Below are 23796 nucleotides of genomic sequence, written 5' to 3' on the forward strand. Positions count from 1 at the left end.
CTGCTTGGATCTGGTCAGGTCTGCAAGTATCCCCTTTCTTCCCAAAGTGATCTGTGCTAAACATGCTAGGGCTCATCTTTATTTTTATTTATTTCTGTGGAGAAGAAGGCTAGTTTTCTTGTAGCAGGATTCTTATCCTTAATAGCTTATTCAGGGGGTTTGCTTTGGCTCTGGATGGTGTCTTGGGACTACAGTTGGTACCTCATGATATTCAAGGCCTGACCTTTGGCTAGAGCAAACATTTGTCATCATCTTTGATTTATACCACTTGCCATGGTTGCCACTCATGGACAAACTAGGCCTTATTTGTTTATTGAAAAGACATACCAGGTTGAGCTCTCATCTCACCTTCTTTAAGCTGTAAATCTGTGGAAATGCAAACGTGATCTTTGATCATGTGCATTTTATACCATAGAGCTCAGCTGACTGAGGTGATTGTTGTTCAGCCTAAGTGACCCTGGAGATCAACAAGGTATTCTGGGCCCTCATGGACATTGCCAGTACTTTGTAGCTTTTCTTAGTCATGAGATAGGAGACTGTTGGTTTAGGTACCACAATGGGGCAAATTGTCAAATCCACTGCCTTCCACTGTGGGAAATTCTAGCTGACCTTTAATGGAGAGTGGGAAGTGGATTGTTCCTTGAATGATCATCTTCCTCCAGGCAGTCCAGAAAGGCATCTGAAAGGCATCTGTACTGTCAAGCATTTTTTCCTCATAGTGAATGTTTCTTTTTGAGGTCATCTGGCGAAGGAATGTTTCAGTTTTCTGCTGATTTTTTTTTTGCAGACCTTGTAAAGGTGTCACAGTATAAATTGTCTCTGCACTTTCGTCTCATTTGGAGTCCCGACCCTGACAGAGGTTCTTCCTGACAGTTTGGTGTAGTAAATAAAGGCATGATTATAAATAAATGAGCGAAGACAAACAGTCTTTATGACAACATAATGGCTGTATCAGGGGAACATGGATAGAATTGGTGAGAAATTTGCTCACGTAATTCTATGCTAGCTTAAACATTTAGACGCCATCATGGCTTAATTTCAGACACAAAAGAAGTCCAGGTGCATAGTGATTAACAGGAGTTGTGGCCAATCAGAACAGAGAGTGTGAGACTGTGTAAGAGTCTAAACAATCCAAATTAAGCAAGAGACTGAAGGACTCGGATACACTACACTATATGGAAAAGGAGGATTTAGCCCTACTAAAATGTAACTTTTTTTGCTTAACAGGTAGGACATTTATATTATTTATTTACATCATCTTACTTGTTGTAAGGTGGGCTGAAAGCAGTGTAGCACCTTTTGTAAGCTGTTTTGATAAAAGCAAAGATTCAGAGCGTTGCAGTTCTCAGGGTCATCTTCAGAGGACACAGACAAGTAGAAGTGCTCTGATCAAATGACATAAAAGACAGGTGCGGTCGAATGTGTAATTTTTGCTATTATTAAATAAATGTCTGTTTGTTGTATTGTTTGCTTGTTGTATTGTTGTTTTCAATAATATCATGGCAAGGTAGTTTTGAGGCATTTTATTATTAATAGTTAAAGACAAGCTTTAATGGATCGAAAAAGTGAATAACTGAAATACAATAATAGAAACATTAGTCAAGCCAAACTTAAGAAGACGAAAGACGAAGACGAAGTCAAGCCAAACTTTTGCATAAAAAGGTGCACCATTTTCTCATATTAAGTCACTGTGATGAAATTGACAGTCAGTCCATTAAGCAGTGGCTTAGATTGAGACTTCGCTGACCAAACTGTGCTGTAGCTCTGGGGATTAGATATCAGTATATTCCCTTAGTGAGCAGTCATTTGTCCGCTGTTTTATCCTTGAGATCCTGTCGACAGTGTGTTTTGTTTTCTCTCTGTGTGTGTGTGTGTGTGTGTGTGTGTGTGTGTGTGTGTGTGTGTGTGTGTGTGTGTGTGTGTTTAGATTTTCCCATGGGACGAAGCGGCAGGATATCAGAGATATGCCAGTGTTCAGAAAGAGACCTCCCTCAGGTAACTATATATAAAATATGTAATACAGAAAAATGTTAAATAAAATAAATTTTTTAAATATATATATATATATATATATATATATATATATATATATATATATATATATATATATATATATATATATATAATATATAAAATAAATAAATAAACACATCATACCAAACTACAAATGCCAAACCAGAAAGTACAACAAAATAAAAGAAAACACTGTGTTCAACTTTGGCATCGAGAAAGAATAAAAAGGTGTTTAATTCTGAAAATAAGTGACAGTATTTATCTGAGAATCATTTGAGACATATACAGATCCAATTTTGGTCTTGCGTTGTCTTGTTGTTGTGGCAAAAGCGTCCTCATTGACATTTGTACTAGTTCTAAATTGTTGTAGTGTATATACTTGAATTCAGCCTTCTGACTGACTGTTCAGACTTTTTGACTGACACATAGCAACACAGATTTGCACTGTATGTGGCTCTAAGATTATTTTGTACAGATCTTGGCAATACTTATTCCCCCTAGTGCCATCAATCAAGCTGAAGATTACGTTATCATACTGACCTTTTCATCCATGTGTGAGGTTTAAAATCTCAAAAAACCCTACTTGCACCTCGTCAATCTGTTCCCCAGTAGTTACATACACATTTTTTATTTTGACGACTACTACAAACCATTTATTTCACCATTTATATCATAATTTCCTGAGTTCAGGTCTTTTCTAGTTCAGGTTTTTTCCTTTAAAACAATTTAGCTACTTTTTTACCAACTGTATCTGTGATCTGTTCTAGTTTTCATTTACATATGTAGTCATGCATGTCTCCTTTACCTCATAACGTTTTAGAGAAGAACAGGGAAGCAGAGGGAATCTGGTATTAGTCAGATGTATGCATCTCGGGTACAGGAAACACGTCGTCATTCATCATCATCATCATCTAATAATGATGTCACTGGCTTCTGTTTTTTTTTTTTACAGGCACATGGAGGTTGAGTAACTGTACATCTCATCTAATTTCATCTCATCTAATCTCATATTATTCAATGTACCACACATTTCCTGTACATAAATTAGGGTTTAATTTTAAGGTTAATTGAACTGCAGCTCTGGCTTTGTCAAACATGTGCTTTTCCAAAAAGTGTTGCTTTTTTTTAAAAACTATTTATCATTTAAATCATTATAGGTTACATACATTTGAATCGAAACGGCATCACTAAATTATCTTTATAGCTTTGTGCATTATTAAGGAAAAGTTGCTTGTAAAAGGGAGTGTAATATGCCACAAAGCACATGAGGACCAAAATTTCTTCACTCCAAAAATGGTTTTCTCATGCATGCACTAACATATACAGACAACAGAGTGGTAGACCTATGACAGTAGCTCACTACTACTGCTTTATTTTATCTGAAATCACCTTTGCTTTCTTATTCTTCTACCTTTTTTTTTTTTAATTCCCCTACCTTTTTCACAATCCTACCTTAATTATATGTATGAGGTCAAAAGAAAACATACAATTCTCTGTGTTCATTCTGTACAACTACACAGTTTCAGGCTTGTATTCTAGTTTTGTTTATAACAAGCACTAAAGAGCTTAGTACCTAAATGTATAAAACTGTGTTCAAAGGCCATTTGGCCCTGCTGAGAAGTGTTTGTGTGTGTGTTTGTGTGTGTGTGTGTGTGTGTGTGTGTGTGTGTGTGTGTGTGTGTGTGTGTGTGTGTGTGTGTGTTAACTTTCACTGTGCAACTGCAAGTGAAAAATGGAAGGAAGCCTGCCATGCCTGCAAGTTAATCTGCGAGGAAGCTGAAACAGTTAATGATATTTAGCAGACACACACTTGCAACACACACACACACACACACACACACACACACACACACAGACACACAGACCTCTATGCACATCAGGCTAAATATTCTGTATCATACCTCTGAATTCTAAAGCCTCATGTACATTGCATGACACTGCATTACACTGCATTGCATCTGGAGCAAAACAAGCCTGCGCACGTTTATGGGCTAGTTGCCCTGGCAACCTCATCAGCTAATTCCTATTGGTTAGCCTGACAGCGAATCAGAGCAAGAACTGATTATGTCATATAAAAACAGTGTGGTGCATTAAAAACAGTCCGCGGGCACCGTTCTGTGACTCGCGAGAGAGACAAGTGCGAGTGACATTTGAGCCGCCAGCAGACTTAAAATCAGGGCTTTTTTTTCTGTACAAATCAATAAATGCTGTGTAAAGGAGGATCGTCTTTACACCGAGATCAGATGATACCTTAGACAAATCATTTGATTTAGGGAAATTCAGACTGCAGTGCTAGATTGACTGCACAAACCTAATTTAGGAAATGGTGTTAACCAAGACCGTATGAATGACCTTCTCTAATGCGGCAAAACAAACATCAGTGAAGACCTCGAGAACTGTCACTCAAACAACGCTGCAGTTTCCAGGCTGTCATGCTCTGCTGTCGAATGCTCACTCAGCTTATCACGCATGTATCGATCTCTCAGCATCATTTCATCAGGTGGCTGAATTGATTCCAATAAGAAAAATGTAACCTTCGGAAAAACCTTCGGAAAACCACTCACGGCTCGAAAATGACTGTTCCTAAAGACTTACCAGGGAAGTTGTTTGCTATAGTTCCTCCACTGAAATGGACTTCGACAAAACAGACAGGTAAAAAACAAAACGCTTTTCAAGTTATTTATTTATTTTTTTGTCGCATTTCATCCATGTTCGTGCCCATCTCTATATATTGTATGTAGAATGGTAAAAAAAATTGGATTGTGCTTTTTGTTATTCATTTTATACTTCGAGTTACACAAAACAGCATCCCCCCCTGCTCTCACTCCTCTATCTCACTTGTGCCTCTTTTCCTCCTCTGACCTTGTATGTGACTCGCTTCTTCCAGCATTACATCATTGATGCATTTTTGTCAGTATTAACCGATCTTTTGAACTGTGCGCTCATGATGTCACCTCTGACTACGCCACTTATGATGACTGAGCTTTTCTTACACATTATTCAGTCATTCAGGTCAAAAATCTGATGAATCACAGATACATAAACCCTGCTGACTCAATAAGATACAAATACAGTACTATCTATAGTACATATATAAATATATATATATATACACACACACACACACAGACACACAGAGTATATACTTTATTATATTATTATATTTACATATATTATATATGATTCATATAGACTGAGCCTTAGCTACCAGAAATCATGTTGTACCAGTTTTCTAAAAATTTTCTTAAGCACATATTCCTTTGGCTTCATGCAGCTAATATAAGTCTAATTATAATAGTCTTGTAAAAAAGGTTCAGAGTCAGAGGGATATATTATAATAGATTGTCAGATTAAAACTACTGTATATGTCTGACCTCTTCACATGTGATATATCAGATCTCTTAGTGACATGCTTTTCATTTACAGTTGTGGCACCTAAGTTTGTGGATTGACTATTACTTTCTTTTTTAGTATACACGTACCTTTGCCGCTCCTCTGAAGTATGCATGAGCATTTCTGTTTGGTCCTAGTTAGTCATATTGCATCTTTACAGTACAGACAAAAAGCCCCAGAGTGAGATTACTGATGCAGTTACTTTCACAAGTAATAGCTTATCTGTCAGTGTTGTATCTGATACTAAAGACTGAACCGGAAAAAAAAAATCAGTGTTAGGGTGTTAAAGTTATACCAGCTTAGGGGAGCAACAGTGGAGGTGTTAGAAGGATGCTGAGGGAGTCGGAGATCTTTTGGAAGTGGATAAACAGAATGAGATGAGTCTGGACAATGACACACAGGCCCATTATCAACAGAGAAAGATGGATAGTATGAAAAAAGCAAGTGTTTATGCGTGTGTTTGTGTTCATGTCAGTTATGCGTGTCCAAATTCCAACTGTATTTTGAACACATTATTAATTTTTGTCTTATTTTTTTATTGATAACTGTATAAAATACTGAAAAATTTTGGTTTAACACGTTCTTCAAGCACTCGTCTGCTGAGATTTGTGGTTCATTATATATTAATGATTTGGTCCTGAAAAAAGTACTTTCTCCACAGATGTAAAAAAAAATAAACAATCTTTTGGTGGCATTTAATGACTTTTAGTTTATTTAATAATAGAGTCAAATTTGTGCATTTAATAATAGGCCTATATTTTATAAATGTATTTAAAACCCAAAATAGGAAAGCATCAGGCTGGTAGATGGTGGCACTGGACAACATGCTGCTTTTCGCTCAAGCCATGTTGTCATGTACTTTAAGTTCAAGGTTCATTTTTTTAGAAACCTTCTCCTTCTCCACTGCAATACTGAATCCTGGTCACAATTTTGGTATTAATCTCTTACCGAGTGTAATTGGAATTATGGCCCTAGTCATATAAACCCAGTAGGCATCTGATACACTGTGCTGTTCCGCTTTATGGCCATGGAGAACATTACAGAAGCTTTATATTTGTATAAGAACATTAAGAATAAAGAAAATGTGTACAGGAGAAATAAATATAAAACAATTCTCGTCCTAAACTCAATCTGGAGCTTTATGTGATGTGTGTATATTTATCTGTGTTAGCACTATAATCTATGAGAGTGTTTTGTCAGTGTAAATAGATCACAGAGTGGCCTTTTAACAGGAAACCGCAGAGGGTGTGAGTAATTTAGTGACAGCAAGGACCAGTCGAGGTGTGAGGAAAGCAGAGGCTGCTAAAAGCTGTGCATGCATGTGTTTGGCTTTTTTAAGCACCCGTGGTGCACATTTGGCCTTTTGGTCAGTAGTTTGACTTCACGTTTACATACTAAGATGTTGTTTTTTTGTGCAAATGAACTTGCTGGTATGTAGTAATTTGTTGATAGATGTACTAGAGTAAATACAACGAGAGAGTTTTTAAAGTAAAACAACAGTGGAGGTGTTAGAAGGATGCTGAGGGAGTCGGAGATCTTTTGGAAGTGGATAAACAGAATGAGATGAGTCTGGACAATGACACACAGGCCCATTATCAACAGAGAAAGATGGATAGTATGAAAAAGCAAGTGTTTATGCGTGTGTTTGTGTTCATGTCAGTTATGCGTGTCCAAATTCCAACTGTATTTTGAACACATTATTAATTTTTGTCTTATTTTTTTATTGATAACTATAAAATACTGAAAAATTTTGGTTTAACACGTTCTTCAAGCACTCGCCTGCTGAGATTTGTGGTTCATTATATATTAATGATTTGGTCCTGAAAAAAGTACTTTCTCCACAGATGTAAAAAAAAAAAAACAATCTTTTGGTGGCATTTAATGACTTTTAGTTTATTTAATAATAGAGTCAAATTTGTGCATTTAATAATAGGCCTATATTTTATAAATGTATTTAAAACCCAAAATAGGAAAGCATCAGGCTGGTAGATGGTGGCACTGGACAACATGCTGCTTTTCGCTCAAGCCATGTTGTCATGTACTTTAAGTTCAAGGTTCATTTTTTTAGAAACCTTCTCCTTCTCCACTGCAATACTGAATCCTGGTCACAATTTTGGTATTAATCTCTTACCGAGTGTAATTGGAATTATGGCCCTAGTCATATAAACCCAGTAGGCATCTGATACACTGTGCTGTTCCGCTTTATGGCCATGGAGAACATTACAGAAGCTTTATATTTGTATAAGAACATTAAGAATAAAGAAAATGTGTACAGGAGAAATAAATATAAAACAATTCTCGTCCTAAACTCAATCTGGAGCTTTATGTGATGTGTGTATATTTATCTGTGTTAGCACTATAATCTATGAGAGTGTTTTGTCAGTGTAAATAGATCACAGAGTGGCCTTTTAACAGGAAACCGCAGAGGGTGTGAGTAATTTAGTGACAGCAAGGACCAGTCGAGGTGTGAGGAAAGCAGAGGCTGCTAAAAGCTGTGCATGCATGTGTTTGGCTTTTTTAAGCACCCGTGGTGCACATTTGGCCTTTTGGTCAGTAGTTTGACTTCACGTTTACATACTAAGATGTTGTTTTTTTGTGCAAATGAACTTGCTGGTATGTAGTAATTTGTTGATAGATGTACTAGAGTAAATACAACGAGAGAGTTTTTAAAGTAAAACAAAAGAGGAAAAGGGAATGTGAAAGTTCTCACAGAAGTGAAATTAACAGGTGCCAGATTCTGTTCTCCAGACACGTCAACACGCATGTGTTAAATAATATCGTCCTCTGCCAACCACACAGTTATTTCCCGTTCGCAGGTGCATGTAGCTGTTATAACCAACCACATGTAAAGTTGACCATGTGAGATGAAGTTTCTATTTCAGTGAATCTATACCTATACCTGTAAATGTCACTATGCAATTTTAGAACATGCCTTAGATGAGTATTTTCTTTATGTAAACAGCATATGAACATTTATTAAATGAGCATTGGACTATATGCCAGTGTGTCATCTGTGTAAGCTTGCTGGAACACTGAAGTGACCAACTAAGTCGAAGCCAGCTTACTGTTTACAGCATTGGTGGTCATTATTAGCTGTGCAAAAAGATGGCTTTCCAGAGTTGTTTAATCATTCATGTCCCCTGTTAACAGGATTTCAAATATTTTTTTCTGACTACAATGACAATCTAATTGCAGTTTAATTACAACTGCATACTCATGCATACTCATAATTTGCACCGTTCCTCAGAGGCTGTAAGCCAGTGGTACCGCTCGTATTCACTGGTCTGGAAGTGGCAAACAAACCCTGAGCTGAGACAAGCTAGCTAGCTTCGGGGTTGGCCGACCTCTTCTTAAATTGATGTCTAGCTTTTCTTGAAAATGGATTTTTAAGTATGTTTGAGACCAAATCACTTTCTAGGGTTAGAGAGCTACACACGTGTTTTGCAAGTCGAACTTTGTTGTAACAGTTTCGATTGGACCAACCAATCAGAGGACGGAAAAATGCTGACGCTATTCTGGGCCAGCTAGCTGGACCTGTGAGGCAAATTTGAAATCTGATTGGTTAAAGAAACAGACCCATTGCTAATAGAGACCGAGGTAAAAAGGCCAGCAGTAAAGACTTTGAAGGCCCTGGGCAGATTAGATTGATATGGCAGCACATAGAGGCTAAAATCTGAGGACAAAAAATCTAACATCCACATACACATACTGGAAGCAGTGCAGACAAAAGAAAAGCTATTAAATAAGGAGAATAAACTGTGGGGAATAAATTAATACAATTTCATAAAATTTATATTAGAATTTATGTTGTAATTGTGGGTCAGTGCTTCTGATAGTGTTTAGGCCAGCAGAGAAGGCGTTGCTGGCCCTGACGGCCCACCACTGACCTATGCATAGGCATGTCTTCCATGTTTACATTGCACAATCTACAATTTAAACTTTATATGGACAAGGGTTGGGGTTTGTAAACACCTGACTAAGATGCATATGTGCTTTTTGAAAATTCTATATTTAGTCCCAATTTGCTGTTAAAATAACCTCTACTATTCTGGGAAATAGATTTAGTTCATCTCATAGGTGCTCAACAGGTTTGAGGTCAGAGCTTATTAGCATGATACTCAAGCTCTTCCACTCCAGCCCATGCAAGCTATTTTTTCTTGAAACAGGCTTCTTGACAGGGTCTAGTTCTTTCTTCTAATAGGTCTTTTGGTAGAAAAAACATGGATGGCTGGAAATGTCAGGTGTCCCAATATTTTTTTCCAGAAAGTGTATATGCATATATTTAATATTTTGTGTTTTCTTTATGTAAGGATTATACTGTAAGTTGGGTAACAGACTCTTTTCCTATATATATGACACTGGAATCCTGTATTTTGAATCTAGAACCTACCATCCACTTTTCAATTGCCTTATCAGAACTTTGTGAGTGCCTGAGATCACAACTGATTGACAAGTTATTTACAACGGCGTCTTCGCACAGCACATTGTTAACAACTTGTGTAGTGATGGAGCTTGATGCAAACCAAAAAAAAAAAGTGTGTCAGAGTGAAGGAGTGGATTTTCCACAGCACTTGCAAGAACGCTACGAATCATGAGCTTATTTCCAGCACTTGCAGACAGTGGCAAAACCAGGTAACATTGTGGTTTACGTATATGCAACACACCGCTGTGTCACTGCTTCGAGCTACTGTAGATTCAAATGTAAAAGTGACCCACACAGCACAGCACTGTAATATGCAAATTAGATTATAGGGGGCTTTTAAAGGTGCAGGCTATGCAGTTTCTACACCAATGTTTCTAGACCTTATAATAATCGTATAACTTCAGCTCGCTTAATAACACTTATGTATATGCAATCTCACAATACCCTCCGTAAATATTTTCACTGACCTAAAAAAAAAAAAAAAAAAAGGTCTTACTAAAAAGGTCTTACTAAGGCAGTTCTTACAAATTTTAATTGTACATATGTTTTCTCTCACAGAAGAGGAAAGGAGGGTCCGAGCCAATGACAGGGAGTACAACGAGAAATTTCGCTACGCAGTAAGAAATACCACAACATAGACACAAGCTTTGCAACTCGCATTCATTTGCTAATGATATGTTCTGTCCGCCTACTTACTCTTACAGTATTTAATAATGGCAACATGATCATGTGACCCATTATGTCTCTCATTGTCTGTCCCAGAATAATTGCATCATGACCTCAAAGTACAACATCGTTAACTTTCTGCCAGTCAACCTCTTTGAGCAGTTCCAGGAAGTCGCCAATACCTACTTCTTGTTTCTCCTCATTCTCCAGGTACCATAATATTAATTCTATTTTGAATTTGATTGCTGCGGCATTTTTTTGAAAAGTTGGGACAGTAAAAATAAAGTCTGGGAACTGTTATAAAAAATCATTTTGCAAATAATGAGGTTAATTAGGTCAGTAAGATTATTGGGTATAAATAGTGTATCTTAAAGAGGCAGAGTCTCTGAGTGGTATGAAGACGAATGATCAGCTGTGGCGACCCCTAATGGGAGCAGCCGAAAGAAGAAGAGAGAGGCAGAGTCTCTCAGAGGTAAAGCTGGGCAGAGCGTCACCAATCTATGAAGGACTGTGTATACAAATTGTGTAATTTTTCTCAACATAAAATTGCAAAACAGTTCAAAATCTAGTCATATACAGTGCATAATATCATCAAACATTTCAAGTCGAAAGTCAATATTGGATGCCTGTGATCTTCAAGCCTTCAGGCAGCACTGCATTTAAATCAGTCATGATTTTGTAATGTAAATCACTGCATGGGCCCATTAACACTTCCACAAATCATTGTCTGTGAACACAGTTTGCCATTTCATTCACAAATGCAGGTTAAATCTCTATATTGCAAAAAAGAAGGTATGCATACACATGATTCAGGCACTGTTCCATTTTCTTTGGGCCAAAGATCAATTAAAGTGTACTGAGCCAATGTGGAAAACTGTTCTGTGGTCAGACGAATTACAATTTTAATTAAAAAACAAAACAAAACAATGAACACCATGTCCTCCGGACTACAGAAGAGAGGGACTATTTGGCTTGTTATCAGCATCAGTTAAAAAAGTTACATCCCAGATAGTATTGGGTGTGCATTAGTGCTGCTGAAGTAACAGCTTGCACAATCAATTCTGAACAGTAAGTAATGGTTTTAGAGCAACAATTGCTTCTATCCATTAAACATCTTTTTCAGTGGACTTGCATATTTGAGCAAAACAATGCTAACTGCATACTTCATCTATTACAATAACATGACTTTGTATTCAACATTTAACAGTCCAGCTGCTGAACTGATTTGCCTGCAGTGTAGATATTTTACCATTTAAAAACATTTGTTGCATTATAAATTGAAAAATGCAACAAAGGACACCCTGAACTGTTGATGAGCTAGAATCCTGTATCATACACATATGGGACAACATTCCCCTCGTTAAACTTAAGCAACTGGTGTCCTCAGTTCCCAGGCTTATATGGACAGAAAACGTGCTGCTACACAATGGTAAACATGGCCCTGTTCCAAAATGTTTTAGATGTATTGCATCCATCAAATTGAAAATGACCTTATTTATTCCTTTAAATGGTAGATATTCTCAGTTTAAACATTTGATGACTTTTTTTTTGTGAATAGAATAAGTATTTATGAGGTTTGCCTCATCATTGCAAAATCATTGCATTTTGTTTTAATTTATATTTTACACAGTGTCCAAACTTGTTTGTAATTGAGATTGTTAATGTTACATTCAAAAAAGTCAACACACCGATATGACTTTCGGTAGATAAAGTTATCCATCACCTTCTGATCGAGATTCAAGAATACAACCACACTGTATTATAAAATATTTGCTGCTGTATTTTGTATGACTAAATCCTCTCACATGCCCAAGTTCATTGTCAGCTTATGTAGTGTGGTATCAGAATCGGAATCAGAAATAGCTTTATTACCAAGTATGCTTACACACAAGGAATTTAACTTGGTGTCAGTAGCTTCCAGTGCAGGAGAAGTACAGACATAATGTAACAGAATAGTAAACCAGACAGTTATATAATGCAATATATATACAGAGTAAAAATGTTGTTAAATAAATGTACAGATGTTATTTATAAGTGTTCAGTTTACAAATGGACGATTTGGATTTTATGTACAAATGTCACAGTTATGATCAAAAAATGTGTACTTATGAATATTTTGATTGTTAAAATAAAAAAGTTCTGGTGGACGGTGCTCTGTAGCGTATGTGAGTAAAGGCATTGTTAATTGGAGGAACGTATTACACACAACCTAACATTTTGTTATTTTGTGCTCATGATGAATAAAAAGGCGAAAAGCGATCGAGGAGATAAATGTGAAGTAGCGTGTAGAAATGACACTGTTGCAAATATGTGCTTCGACAAGATGCATCTATCTGATGAAAGGTATTTTTGTCCGTGCATCTCTTATGTGTTCTGTTTAATGTTTTTTCTCTCTATCTCTATATCTCTCGCTCTCTCTTTGTTTCCTTCAGTTGATTCCTCAGATTTCTTCCTTGTCCTGGTTCACCACCATAGTGCCTTTAGTACTGGTGCTGAGCATCACTGCAGTTAAAGATGCCACTGATGATTATGTGAGTTGTTCTCTCTCTCTCTCTCTCTCTCTCTCTCTCTCTCTCTCTCTCTCTCTTTTGCTCTCTTTTCTCGTTCTTAATCACACCACAAGTTGGAAATTATTGTAAACATACTGTAATGATGATCTGATAATTATGTCACATGGTTTTCTTCCAGTCTTCTGTGACCTTCTCTGTGTATCGCATAAAAAGTATATTCATCTTTACAGAACTACGATTCAGGCTTCAGTCTCGTTTACATTTAAAATTCATGTTGGAACTAAGGGCTATTTCATTCACTATTTTAATCCATGATAGAAAAAGATGCACTCCAAATGGAATAATACACAATGACCATTTTGTGTAAATCCCATAAAACTCATTAACACTGACCAAGATAAAACACTTAATGTAGACCTGTTGCTCCTCTGCTGCAGTTTCGTCACAAGAGCGATAACCAGGTGAATAATCGCCAGTCTCAGGTGCTCATCAATGGCATGTGAGTCCTAACTCCTATAGATAAATTAACATATTCATATATGCAGTATGGGTTCTTCCTATGACTTTTACTTTATTTAATCTATCTGTGTTATAGTCTTCAGAAGGAGAAGTGGATGAATGTGACAGTGGGGGACATCATTAAACTAGAGAACAACCAGTTTGTTGCAGTAAGACTTTCTTCCTGACTCTGTCTAATGATATGATCATGTGCTTACTTTGATTTAAACCATGCAATTTCCAAAAACAGTCATATGTGCAGAGTAAGAAGTATAAACAACAGTTCCCATTTCATTTATGTTGTATATTGGACAGGTGCATTAGCCATTGTGATGATTTCTTCACATTTGGAGGACTTATATTATATGTAACACCTGACATTTCCAGCCATATGTGGTTCCTTTACAAACTTTTACCACAAGGTTAGAGGCACACAAATGTATAGGATGTCTTTGGATGCGGTATCAGAAAATGTTCCCTTCCCAAAACCTGTTCCATCATGAAATTGTCCCTGGGCAAAAACGCAGCATGAACACCTTTGGGATAAACTGAAATGCTGACTGTCTCCCAGGCCTCCTCATCTCACCTACATCAGTACCTGCCTTTATTCATTCCAAGAGTGGAGCTTATTATAAAAGCAAATAGGAACTAAATGTGGAAAATGACATACAAAAAGCACATACAAATCTTATGGTCAAGTGCCAACAAATGTTTATTTATATTATGTATTTTAATTCACTTCTCTTTTGAGCTTGTTAGAGATATAATACATTTTATTTGTGCAAATGATTTGCATATTGGAATAGTGATGATGACGCATATATGTGTTTGTATGTGTTACAGGCTGACCTGCTCCTGTTGTCTAGCAGTGAACCACATGGTTTGTGTTACATTGAGACTGCAGAGCTAGATGGGTAAGATGGTGTAACTTGAGGTGTCTCATGAAACCACTACTGAAGGTATATTTGTTTAAATGTGAGGTTTTGGTACATCGAAACCACAGCAGCAGTGCAGGTCTTATATTATTTACATTTAAAATGTTAGTACATCCTTATCTAGAGCGACTTGCAAATGTGTATTGTAGATCAAAACAGCAAACTCCTGCTAGTTTACTTGTTCAAAGTCTTACATTACCAGCAAGCTATTGCCGGTTAGTACCACATAACATAGGTTTGTTTATTTATATATTTCATCTTTATATTTTATTTTTCAAACTGTTTAACCCATTTTCTCACAGCCTAGTTCATAATGTTTTTGTGTGTGTGTGTGTGTGTGTGTGTGTGTGTGTGTGTGTGTGTGTGTGTGTGTGTATGTGTTACAGCGAGACGAACATGAAAGTACGTCAGTCCCCGTCTGTTACCTCAGAGCTAGGGGACCCTACCAACCTTGCTCAGTTTGATGGTAGGGGTTGAATTTCGATGTCTGTGTGTGTGCGTCAGTGTGTTACCCAATGTGCGAAGCACGAATGTCTACTGAACCTTGACATTTCTAATGTAAAGATCATTGGGTTTTTGTTGTAAAATATGTTTGATTGTGTTGTCAATCATCTGAAACTCTGATGAGGTAACATTTTGAAAAATGAACAGCTCATTTGCTCAGCATGTGAAGGTTTTGCATGAGAAGGTATAAATATTTAAGGGTGTCACAAAACCAGCAGTGTTCTTCACCTTTGGTTTGTGCAATGCCGGGGCCCACGAGATGCTTGTTCTTTTTTTTTTTTTTTTGGGTGGTGCTCATGCAGATTTGAGACTCCAATTCCTAGGTTTCAAAACAGCAGTACCTGGTGTGTGACTGTGACCAGCTATACTTCTGTGGTTTCATTTTAGGACTACCATTTTTTGTTCTTTTGTACGAAAAAAGAATTAACTGTAAAATTGATAAAGTATAATATTATTGTATTGGTGCTGATTGTTGTTCTCCTTTGCAGGAGAGGTGGTGTGTGAGCCCCCTAATAATAAGCTGGATCGCTTCTGTGGGACATTGTACTGGAGGGACTGTAAGTATGCTCTGACCAATCAGAACATGCTGCTGAGAGGCTGTGTCCTACGCAACACTGAGAGCTGCTACGGTCTTGTCATATTTGCAGGTACATTTAGGTTTGCATGTGAACGTCCCTCATTTATACAATTATACTGTATGCTGAACTTCTCTGCATTGTTTGACTGCTATAGGTCCAGACACCAAGCTGATGCAGAACAGCGGACGCACAAAGTTCAAACGGACAAGCATAGACCGCCTGATGAACACACTGGTTCTGTGGGTACGAGAGTCTTCTCTGTCAAAACACATATTGTACCATACATAGGTTTTGCTGATACAATACTTTAGACCTGTATACTCTATCATTACCTTATCTCTTCCCATCTCCATTAGATTTTTGGTTTCCTGGTGTGTATGGGGATAATACTGGCCATTGGAAATGCTGTATGGGAGAGCAAAGTGGGTTCACTTTTTCAGAGCTATCTTCCATGGGATCCTCCTGTTGACAACTTCCTCTTCTCGGCCTTCCTCTCCTTCTGGTCATATGTCATCATTCTTAACACTGTGGTGCCCATCTCCCTGTATGTGAGGTAAGCCAAGCTAAAAAAAAAAAAAAGTCAGGGAGAGATAGAGAAACAGGTGTCAAACGTTTTCTAACATTTGGATATCCTTTAAGACGTGTTTAGACAAGATGCAGAAGAAATTCCTTCCCATAAACAGTAATATGTGCAGAGTAAGGTCCATGAACATATAGAGTAAAAAAATCCTGAGTGGCCTGCATTAGAGCTCTGACCTCAACCCTATTAAAAACCTTTGGGATAAACTGGAACGCTGACTCTCCTCACCTCACCGTACAGGTGATTATAACAGCAAATAGGGACTAAATGTGGAAATTCAGGAAAGATGCAGGGGTAATTCCATCCCACAGATCTGCTTGTCTATGCTTGTACTTTCATTGCCAGCGTCAGTCTCTTAGTCTTTCTCCAATAAGAAAAACACCAGATTACTTTCAACTCACTCTCCAGATAGGCACACCTCATCTAAAAAAATGTATTGATCTCATTGTTCCAGACTGGGCCATGAGTGTTTTTATTTTCACCATCCTAACAATCTTTATAAATCTTTATTGTTTTATGCTGAGCAAACATTTGGAAGGCACCTGATGTTACTGCTAATCTAACCTTACACAGATCTACAGTTCCAAACAACTATCAGGGAAAAATACACAATGCCATATTTGACAGCAGATGTGTTGCTTTCTATAGCATGATCTTGCTCAAAAAATAGGACACCTACTACAATACAAAGGTTTTGTCTTGTCAGGCTAAACAGATGAAAGAATAGAAACCATACGCATGTTTGCCCTGTTAGTTCATAGGCTCTTGCTGAGCATTTCATCTTCGGTTTTGTTTCATGTTTTTGCACTATATATTTTGTAAAATAAATCACAAGGTTTAAAAACTTTTAGCTTTTTTTTCTCCCTTTATGTCAGCGTGGAAGTGATTCGACTGGGCCACAGTTACTTCATTAACTGGGACCGGCGGATGTTCTGTAGCCGTAGTAACACAGCAGCAGAGGCTCGAAGCACGACGCTGAACGAAGAGCTGGGCCAGGTGGAGTATATTTTCAGCGACAAGACTGGAACCCTTACTCAGAACATCATGACCTTTAACAAGTGCTCCATCAATGGAAATACCTACGGTAAGACGCTCACGCAAAAAACACTGTTAACATTTCCTCTAGAGCAGGGGTGTCAAACTCAGGCAAACTTAGGTGATTATATTTGGCCCGCAAGATCATATCAAATGTGTATTAGAGCTGGCCCGCCAGTGTATAGCGCATACAATGCTAATACTACAAATCCCAGAATGCTTTGTTAGTGTGCGGGCGCGTCAGTCGAGACCGCTGAAAAACTTCAAGCTGAAAAACTCCGCGTACTCAGCACTGAATTTACCCGGTGATTTACCGACTTTGAAGCCCAGAAATGCAGATTTGAACTGCTCAGTAATCCGTTTGTGGGTGACGTGGAAAGTGTCCAAATTGAGCTGATTGAACTCCAGTGTAGAGACACGCTCAAGTCAAAGTACGACTCTGTGTGTGCTGCACAGTTTCCATGTTTCTCCCCGACACACTGCACAACTCCGTGCCCAAGCTGCTCAAACGCTCTCTATGTTCAGCAGCACATATCTGTGTGAGAAACTGTTCTCTTTAATGAAGATGAACAAAACACCACTCAGGAGTCTCACTGATGAACATCTTCACTCAATCCTGAGGATTTCCTCAGCTCAGAGCCTAAACCCCAGACACGATGCCAGGTATCTAAGAAGAGATGCAGGAATCTGACTTCAACCAATCAGAGTAAATCAAAATGTAGTAAATTAAGCTTGAATGAATGATGTCTTTATGCACTTTTTCTACTCCAAGGCATGGACTGTTAATGGTTGAAAGATTGTTTTTATTTTTAATTGAAAGAAAATTTTAATTATTTTTTGGTTGTTTTATTGTTGGCCTCTGAAAAAAGATTTACAATAAAAAAAAATTCGAAAGGCTAGAGAGAAAGAGAGAGAGAATAAGAAATGAATACCACTGATGTGTGTTTTATTTTCAAATTAAATTTCTCATGTGTTTATAATATTAAACTTTAGTTGTTCCAGATTTAATGTTTATGCAAAACTAAAGTTTGTTTCCATATAAAAAGGTTCAACATTACACATCTGGAGAGACGGAAAACATGCACAATTGCAGTCAATTTTGTAATAAATATTGAGTTTGGCTCGTGATTTCGTCCCAGTTTTTAATTTTGGCCCACTGTGAATTTGAGTTTGACACCCCTGCTCTAGAGGAAGATTCTAGTGTAGTTTGATATAATCATAAAACATATTGTTCTTATTCATATTTGTACATTTTCCTCTTTTTTTTTATTTTTTTATTTTTTTTTATAAAACTCTAAATATATCAGTTTAATGTATCATGACTGCTGTCTTAGTCAAATGACTGCAGCTGTAACACAGTAACTGATAGTATCAAATCTTAACTGATATAATGGTTCGTCTTAATTTCTTTTTTTCTTTTTTGGAAAAATTTTCAACAATCTCTTGATAAGGGCTTAATCAGTATTGATCATTCTCCAGTTTATTTACTGAACACAATATATAAAACGTGTACAGTATAGTACCATCAAATAAATAAAACAATTTACATAAATATATACATAAACTCTGTCTAATAATAAATAATAATTGTAAAATATTATTCAATTATTAAATCCTATGTGCATTAATCTTCTGCATTGTCTATCAAAGAACCCTGAGGACGGATTAAAGCAAAAGACTGAAAATGCCTACATGGTGTAAATTGCAAGGTCTATTGATACTGTATTTTTCTATGTACTTACAGGTGAAGTAGTGGACATTCCAGGAACTCAGCATAAAGTGAGTGCTTACAAAGGCGATAAAAGTATTGCAAAAGTGAGGAAAAATACATAAATGCAGCCACAAAAAAATACATAAATGATGCTGATGACTATATATAGATAATTGACTTTTAGATACTCGGATAAATATGTATGCAAATAGAAATTTAAAGGAATTCTGACCTGAGATATATATATATATATATATATATATATATATATATATATATATATATATATATATATATATATATATATATATATGTATATATATATTTATATATATATATATATATATATATATACTGTATGTGTAATATATATATATATATATATATATATATATATATATATATATATATATATATATATAAAGACAGATTTAAATACAGTATTTATTTTTGACAAGTTATTATGTGACAAGTTTCTATGTACAAATGAGAAACACTGGTCATTTATTACAGCATGTACTTTGTTATGTTTGCCATTGACCATGAGCTTAATGTGTGTAAAGAATATTAGAAGACTGTGCAAAAAACTTAATATCCCTTAAACTCATCATCTAAAATTGTGAGAAACAGCCAAACTCTACTACTAAGATGAGGATGTGAAATATCACAGGTCATGTCACAGGTCACAGGTCACCATGGCAAAAGACAGAGCACAGCAAAAAGACAAAAAACAAAGACACAAAGTCTCTCCCAGGCAAAGATTTCGAAGCAGACAGGTTTCCAAATGTGCTTTTCAAGCTATTTTGAAGAAGCACAGAGAAACGGGAAATGTCGAGGACAGTAGATACAGAGGTCGGCCAAAGAAACCCAACGCAGCAGATGAAAAATACATCGTGCTTTCTTTTCTTTGCCACAGAAGACTGTCCATCGGTGCCATCAGCAAGTAACCTTAGTATGCGTAACGATGAGTTTGAGGGATAATATGCTTTTTCACAGTCTTCTAATATTCATATTATAATATGATGACTCTTTGCCAGAAGGCCCAGCCTTTAGATTTCAGCACTTGGAACTCGCTGGCTGATCAGGACTTTCGGTTCTACGACTCCTCGTTGCTGGAAGCTGTGAAGGTTGGGGAGCCAGCAGTGCACGAGTTCTTCCGTCTGCTTTCTCTCTGCCACACGGTCATGAGTGAGGAGAAAAGCGAAGGTAATTCTCACCCATTTAATCCTGGTACTTGTTCCTGACTGAGATTTGGCAACCTTCCTTTCATTTCTATCGTTCTAATGAATAGAAGCCCAAGATTTTTGAGTAAGGCACGGTGTGGCTGTTATGTTCAGGTGTTGTGCAGTTTGTGATCCTGAATGACAGTTCTGTACTTTATTCAATGATAAGATTAGTGGGAAATGAGCCAGCAGAAATGCAATTATATGTAACTCATTATGTTGCCTAGTTTCTCAATATTATTTGCCCCTCCTTCTCACATCTGTAGGAGCACTTGTGTATAAGGCTCAGTCCCCTGACGAAGGCGCGTTGGTGACGGCAGCACGCAATTTTGGCTTTGTGTTCCGTTCTCGTACTCCTGGAACAATCACTACACAGGAACTGGGCAAAGCAGTCACATACACACTTCTTGCCATCCTGGACTTCAACAACATCCGCAAGAGGATGTCAGTCATAGGTATGTTTGACTACAAACATGCACACACAAGAATGCTGTATTATGCATATATGTACCGTATTTTTCAGACTATAAGCCGCTACTTTTTTCCCACGTTTTGAACCCCGTGGCTTAAACAATGAAGCGGCTAATTTATGAATTTTTCCTGGGTTTTTTTTCGGTTTCACAAACTTCAAGCCAAAAAACTAAACCCCATAACATTAGACCAATGAAATTTCCGAACGGAAAAAAAAAAAACGCACCTCACCTGTGTTCTGAGCTGCACGGCATCGGGAGAAAAAACGTTTTTTTTTAAACGCACGACGATGCCAAAAGATAAACTCCAGAGAGAAATAGTTGTGAAAGGAAGGAGAAAGACAGTGAACAATGACTTTCTTGGTAAGCTACTGTTTGGATACAAGCTGTTGTAACGCGTTGAGTCTGGGTCATGGGAGAGCTTGCCAGTTGCAACAGAAATCATGTAAACACAGACAGGTTTCCAAAACTCGTGCTTTTTTATTTTTCTTGGCAACAGCGTTATGGGTTAGTCAAAGAAACTTAAAAATTAGCATCAGAAAATAATAAGGACATATTCCTCGGTCTTGCACACATGCGGTAATAGCGGAAAAATGCGGCGGCAGGCTATTCCCAAAATACCGCTATGCTCCTAAAGGAAGCGCAACATATTTCACCCGGTACACCGTGTAACAGACACTGTCTTTCATTAAAGCCTGTGTAAAGTTCATTAGTTTCAGTGTGGACAGCTTATAGACAGGTGCGGCTTATTTATGTTCAAAACAAAAATCTTTGTCAAATTCAGTGGGTGCGGCTTGTATATTGGTACGCTTAATAGTGCGGAAATTACGGTACCCAAATACAGTACAAATGACTTGTAATTCAAGTACAGTAATTGAAGACTATAATCTATATATATATAGATTGCTAATCTATTTTATTATTTTATATATTACATTTTATTTCTCTAATCTATTTTTATTCTTCAATATTTACATTTATATACTTTCTTTTTGTTTGATTTTATGTTGGTGTAAAGAAAATGCTGTATGCTTTAAATAAAAATTGTAATTATTATTATTTTTGTTTTATCAATTTACAAAAATAAGCAGGGGCATTATAATGCTGAATTAAGTTTGTGTCTCCGTGTTCAAGTGAGAGCAAAAAAATTAATGCTCTTGCATCTGAAGGCATCCTGTACAATTGTTGGACCTCCAACATTTGGAGAAGAACCACATATGGCTGGAAAAGTTGTTTGATACATGGCAACAACTAATTTGAACTCAGTTAGTTCATTAGTTCTGTGTTAGTTGTAAATTGTGCTAATTACGTTAGTTAGTTAATTGTTCTGTTTAAGTTAGCAGTTAGTTAACTATTACTTAATAGACTAAAACGTGTGTGTGTCTGTGTGTGTCTGTGTGTGTGTGTCTGTGTGTGTGTGTGTCTGTGTGTGTGTGTGTTTTAGTAAGGACTCCTGAGGGCCATATTCGCTTATACTGTAAAGGGGCAGACACAGTGCTTTTTGAGAGACTTCATTCTTCATGTCATGAGCTGATGAACATAACCTTGGACCACCTCAATGTAAGCATACTTGTGTTTGTCTGTTTGCTGGGGTTCGTATTTTTATGTGATGAAGGCTAAATATATTCTCTTTAGCCAACAGAATATAACTTCACAGTAAAACACAGCATGGCATAATGCTTTTCACTTCCTATAATTTACTTTAATTTACAAGAACCCCACAGTATGCTGTAGTTAATAGTTAAACAGTGCCATCTAGTGGGCTAGTAGTGAGTGTCTGTTATTCCCCCAGTTGCATCTGTCCAGTGTTCTGAATGAAGAAAAAAAAAATGTTAAAGCAATGACTTGAGTATTAGGATTTGACATCAACAGATATTTGTATGGGTTTTGTTAATAGGAGTATGCTGGTGATGGGTTACGGACCCTGGTGCTGGCCTATCGGGATCTATCTGAGGAGCAGTGGAAGGAGTGGGCAGAGCATTACCGTGGTGCAGACAAAGCTACAGATTTCAGAGAAGATCGTTTGGCTGATGCTTATGAGGAGATTGAACAAAACATGATGGTACTGTGGATGGTTTGCTTTCAAATGTTTTATTTTTAAATAACATATAAGGCATTTATGTATATATTTGTTACCGTATCTCACAAAAGTGTGTGCACCCCTCACATTACAGCAACCATTGTATTATATCTTCTCAAGGGACAATACTATAGAAATAAACCTTGGATATATTTTAGAGTAGTTGATGTGCATCTTGTATAGCAGTACAGATTTACTGTCCTCTAAAAATAAATCAACATAAATCCATTATCATCCAAATAACTGGCAACATAAGTAAGTGCACTCTAAGTGAACATGTCAAAAATGTGTCCAAAGTGTTAATATTTTGTGTGAGCACCAATGTTATCTATCACAGCCTGGGCATGGAATTCACAAAAGCTGCACATGCTATTGCTGAGATCCTCTTTCACCCCTCAATAATGACATCACGGGCTACTGGAAGTTAGACATATGGCGCTTCTCCACTTTCCTTCTAGAGGATGCTTCATAGGTTCCTTAATAGGGTTCAGGTCTGGAGACATACTTTGGCCACTCCATCACCTTCAGTTTCCTCAGCAAGGCAGTTTCATCTTGGCGGTGTGTTTTGGGTTGTTATTATGTTGGAAAACTGCCGTTTAGCCCAGTTTCTGAAGGGAGGGCGTCATTTCCTGCTTCAGAATGTCACAGTACATGTTGGAATCAATGTTTTCCTCAATAAACCGCAGCTCCACAGTACCAGCAGCACTCATGCAGCCCCAGACCATGATGCTACCACCGCCATGCTTGACTGTAGGCAAGACACAATTTTCTTGGTTCTCCTCACCAGTTAATCACCACACATGCAGGACCATCTGAACCAATCAAGTTTACCTTAGTCTCATCAGACCACAGGACATTGTTCCAGTAATTCATGCTTTTGGCCAGGTTGTTTTCAGCAAACTGTTTGCAGGCTTTCTTGTGAGCCAGATTCAGAAGAGGTTTCCTTCTGGGACTATGGCCATGCAAACTGACTTGTTGCAGTGTGTGGCGTATGGTCTAAACACTAACAAGAGGACCTTCCGCTTCTGCAACCTCTAAAACAATGCTGGCAGCATTTAAGTGTTTGTTTTTTGATGCCTGCTTCTGCATCTGACGCACAGCATGAGGAATTAACTCCTTTGATGGACCCTTGCGAGGCCTGTTCAGAGTGGAAACCTCTATATGACCCTGGCCACTG

The 23796-nt window shown here is 37.3% G+C and overlaps 1 protein-coding gene across 5 annotated transcripts in view; it reads left to right on the forward strand.

Moving 5' to 3' along the window:
- atp8b2 (ATPase phospholipid transporting 8B2) overlaps positions 1–23796 on the forward strand; it is a 54099-nt gene that overhangs the window by 3453 nt on the left and 26850 nt on the right. For 2 of the 5 annotated variants that reach the window (XR_006925312.1, XM_046846356.1), the window contains exons 2-19: positions 1928–1995; positions 2966–4665; positions 10388–10446; positions 10592–10705; positions 12928–13026; positions 13443–13504; positions 13601–13673; positions 14347–14417; positions 14825–14904; positions 15431–15589; positions 15675–15763; positions 15877–16073; positions 16976–17184; positions 18880–18950; positions 19884–20052; positions 20336–20524; positions 21984–22099; positions 22437–22601. Coding sequence is in view for 4 of the 5 variants with exons in the window: in XM_046846356.1 (XP_046702312.1) it covers positions 4587–4665; positions 10388–10446; positions 10592–10705; positions 12928–13026; positions 13443–13504; positions 13601–13673; positions 14347–14417; positions 14825–14904; positions 15431–15589; positions 15675–15763; positions 15877–16073; positions 16976–17184; positions 18880–18950; positions 19884–20052; positions 20336–20524; positions 21984–22099; positions 22437–22601 (2001 nt within the window). In the remaining variant the exon portion in view is untranslated. The remainder of the gene's footprint in view (positions 1–1927; positions 1996–2965; positions 4666–10387; positions 10447–10591; positions 10706–12927; positions 13027–13442; positions 13505–13600; positions 13674–14346; positions 14418–14824; positions 14905–15430; positions 15590–15674; positions 15764–15876; positions 16074–16975; positions 17185–18879; positions 18951–19883; positions 20053–20335; positions 20525–21983; positions 22100–22436; positions 22602–23796) is intronic. The other 3 variants (XM_046846357.1, XM_046846358.1, XM_046846359.1) reach the window with 3 other exon arrangements.

This window comes from Silurus meridionalis, chromosome 4 (assembly GCF_014805685.1).
Source record: "Silurus meridionalis isolate SWU-2019-XX chromosome 4, ASM1480568v1, whole genome shotgun sequence".
In the NCBI taxonomy this organism is placed as follows: domain Eukaryota; kingdom Metazoa; phylum Chordata; class Actinopteri; order Siluriformes; family Siluridae; genus Silurus; species Silurus meridionalis.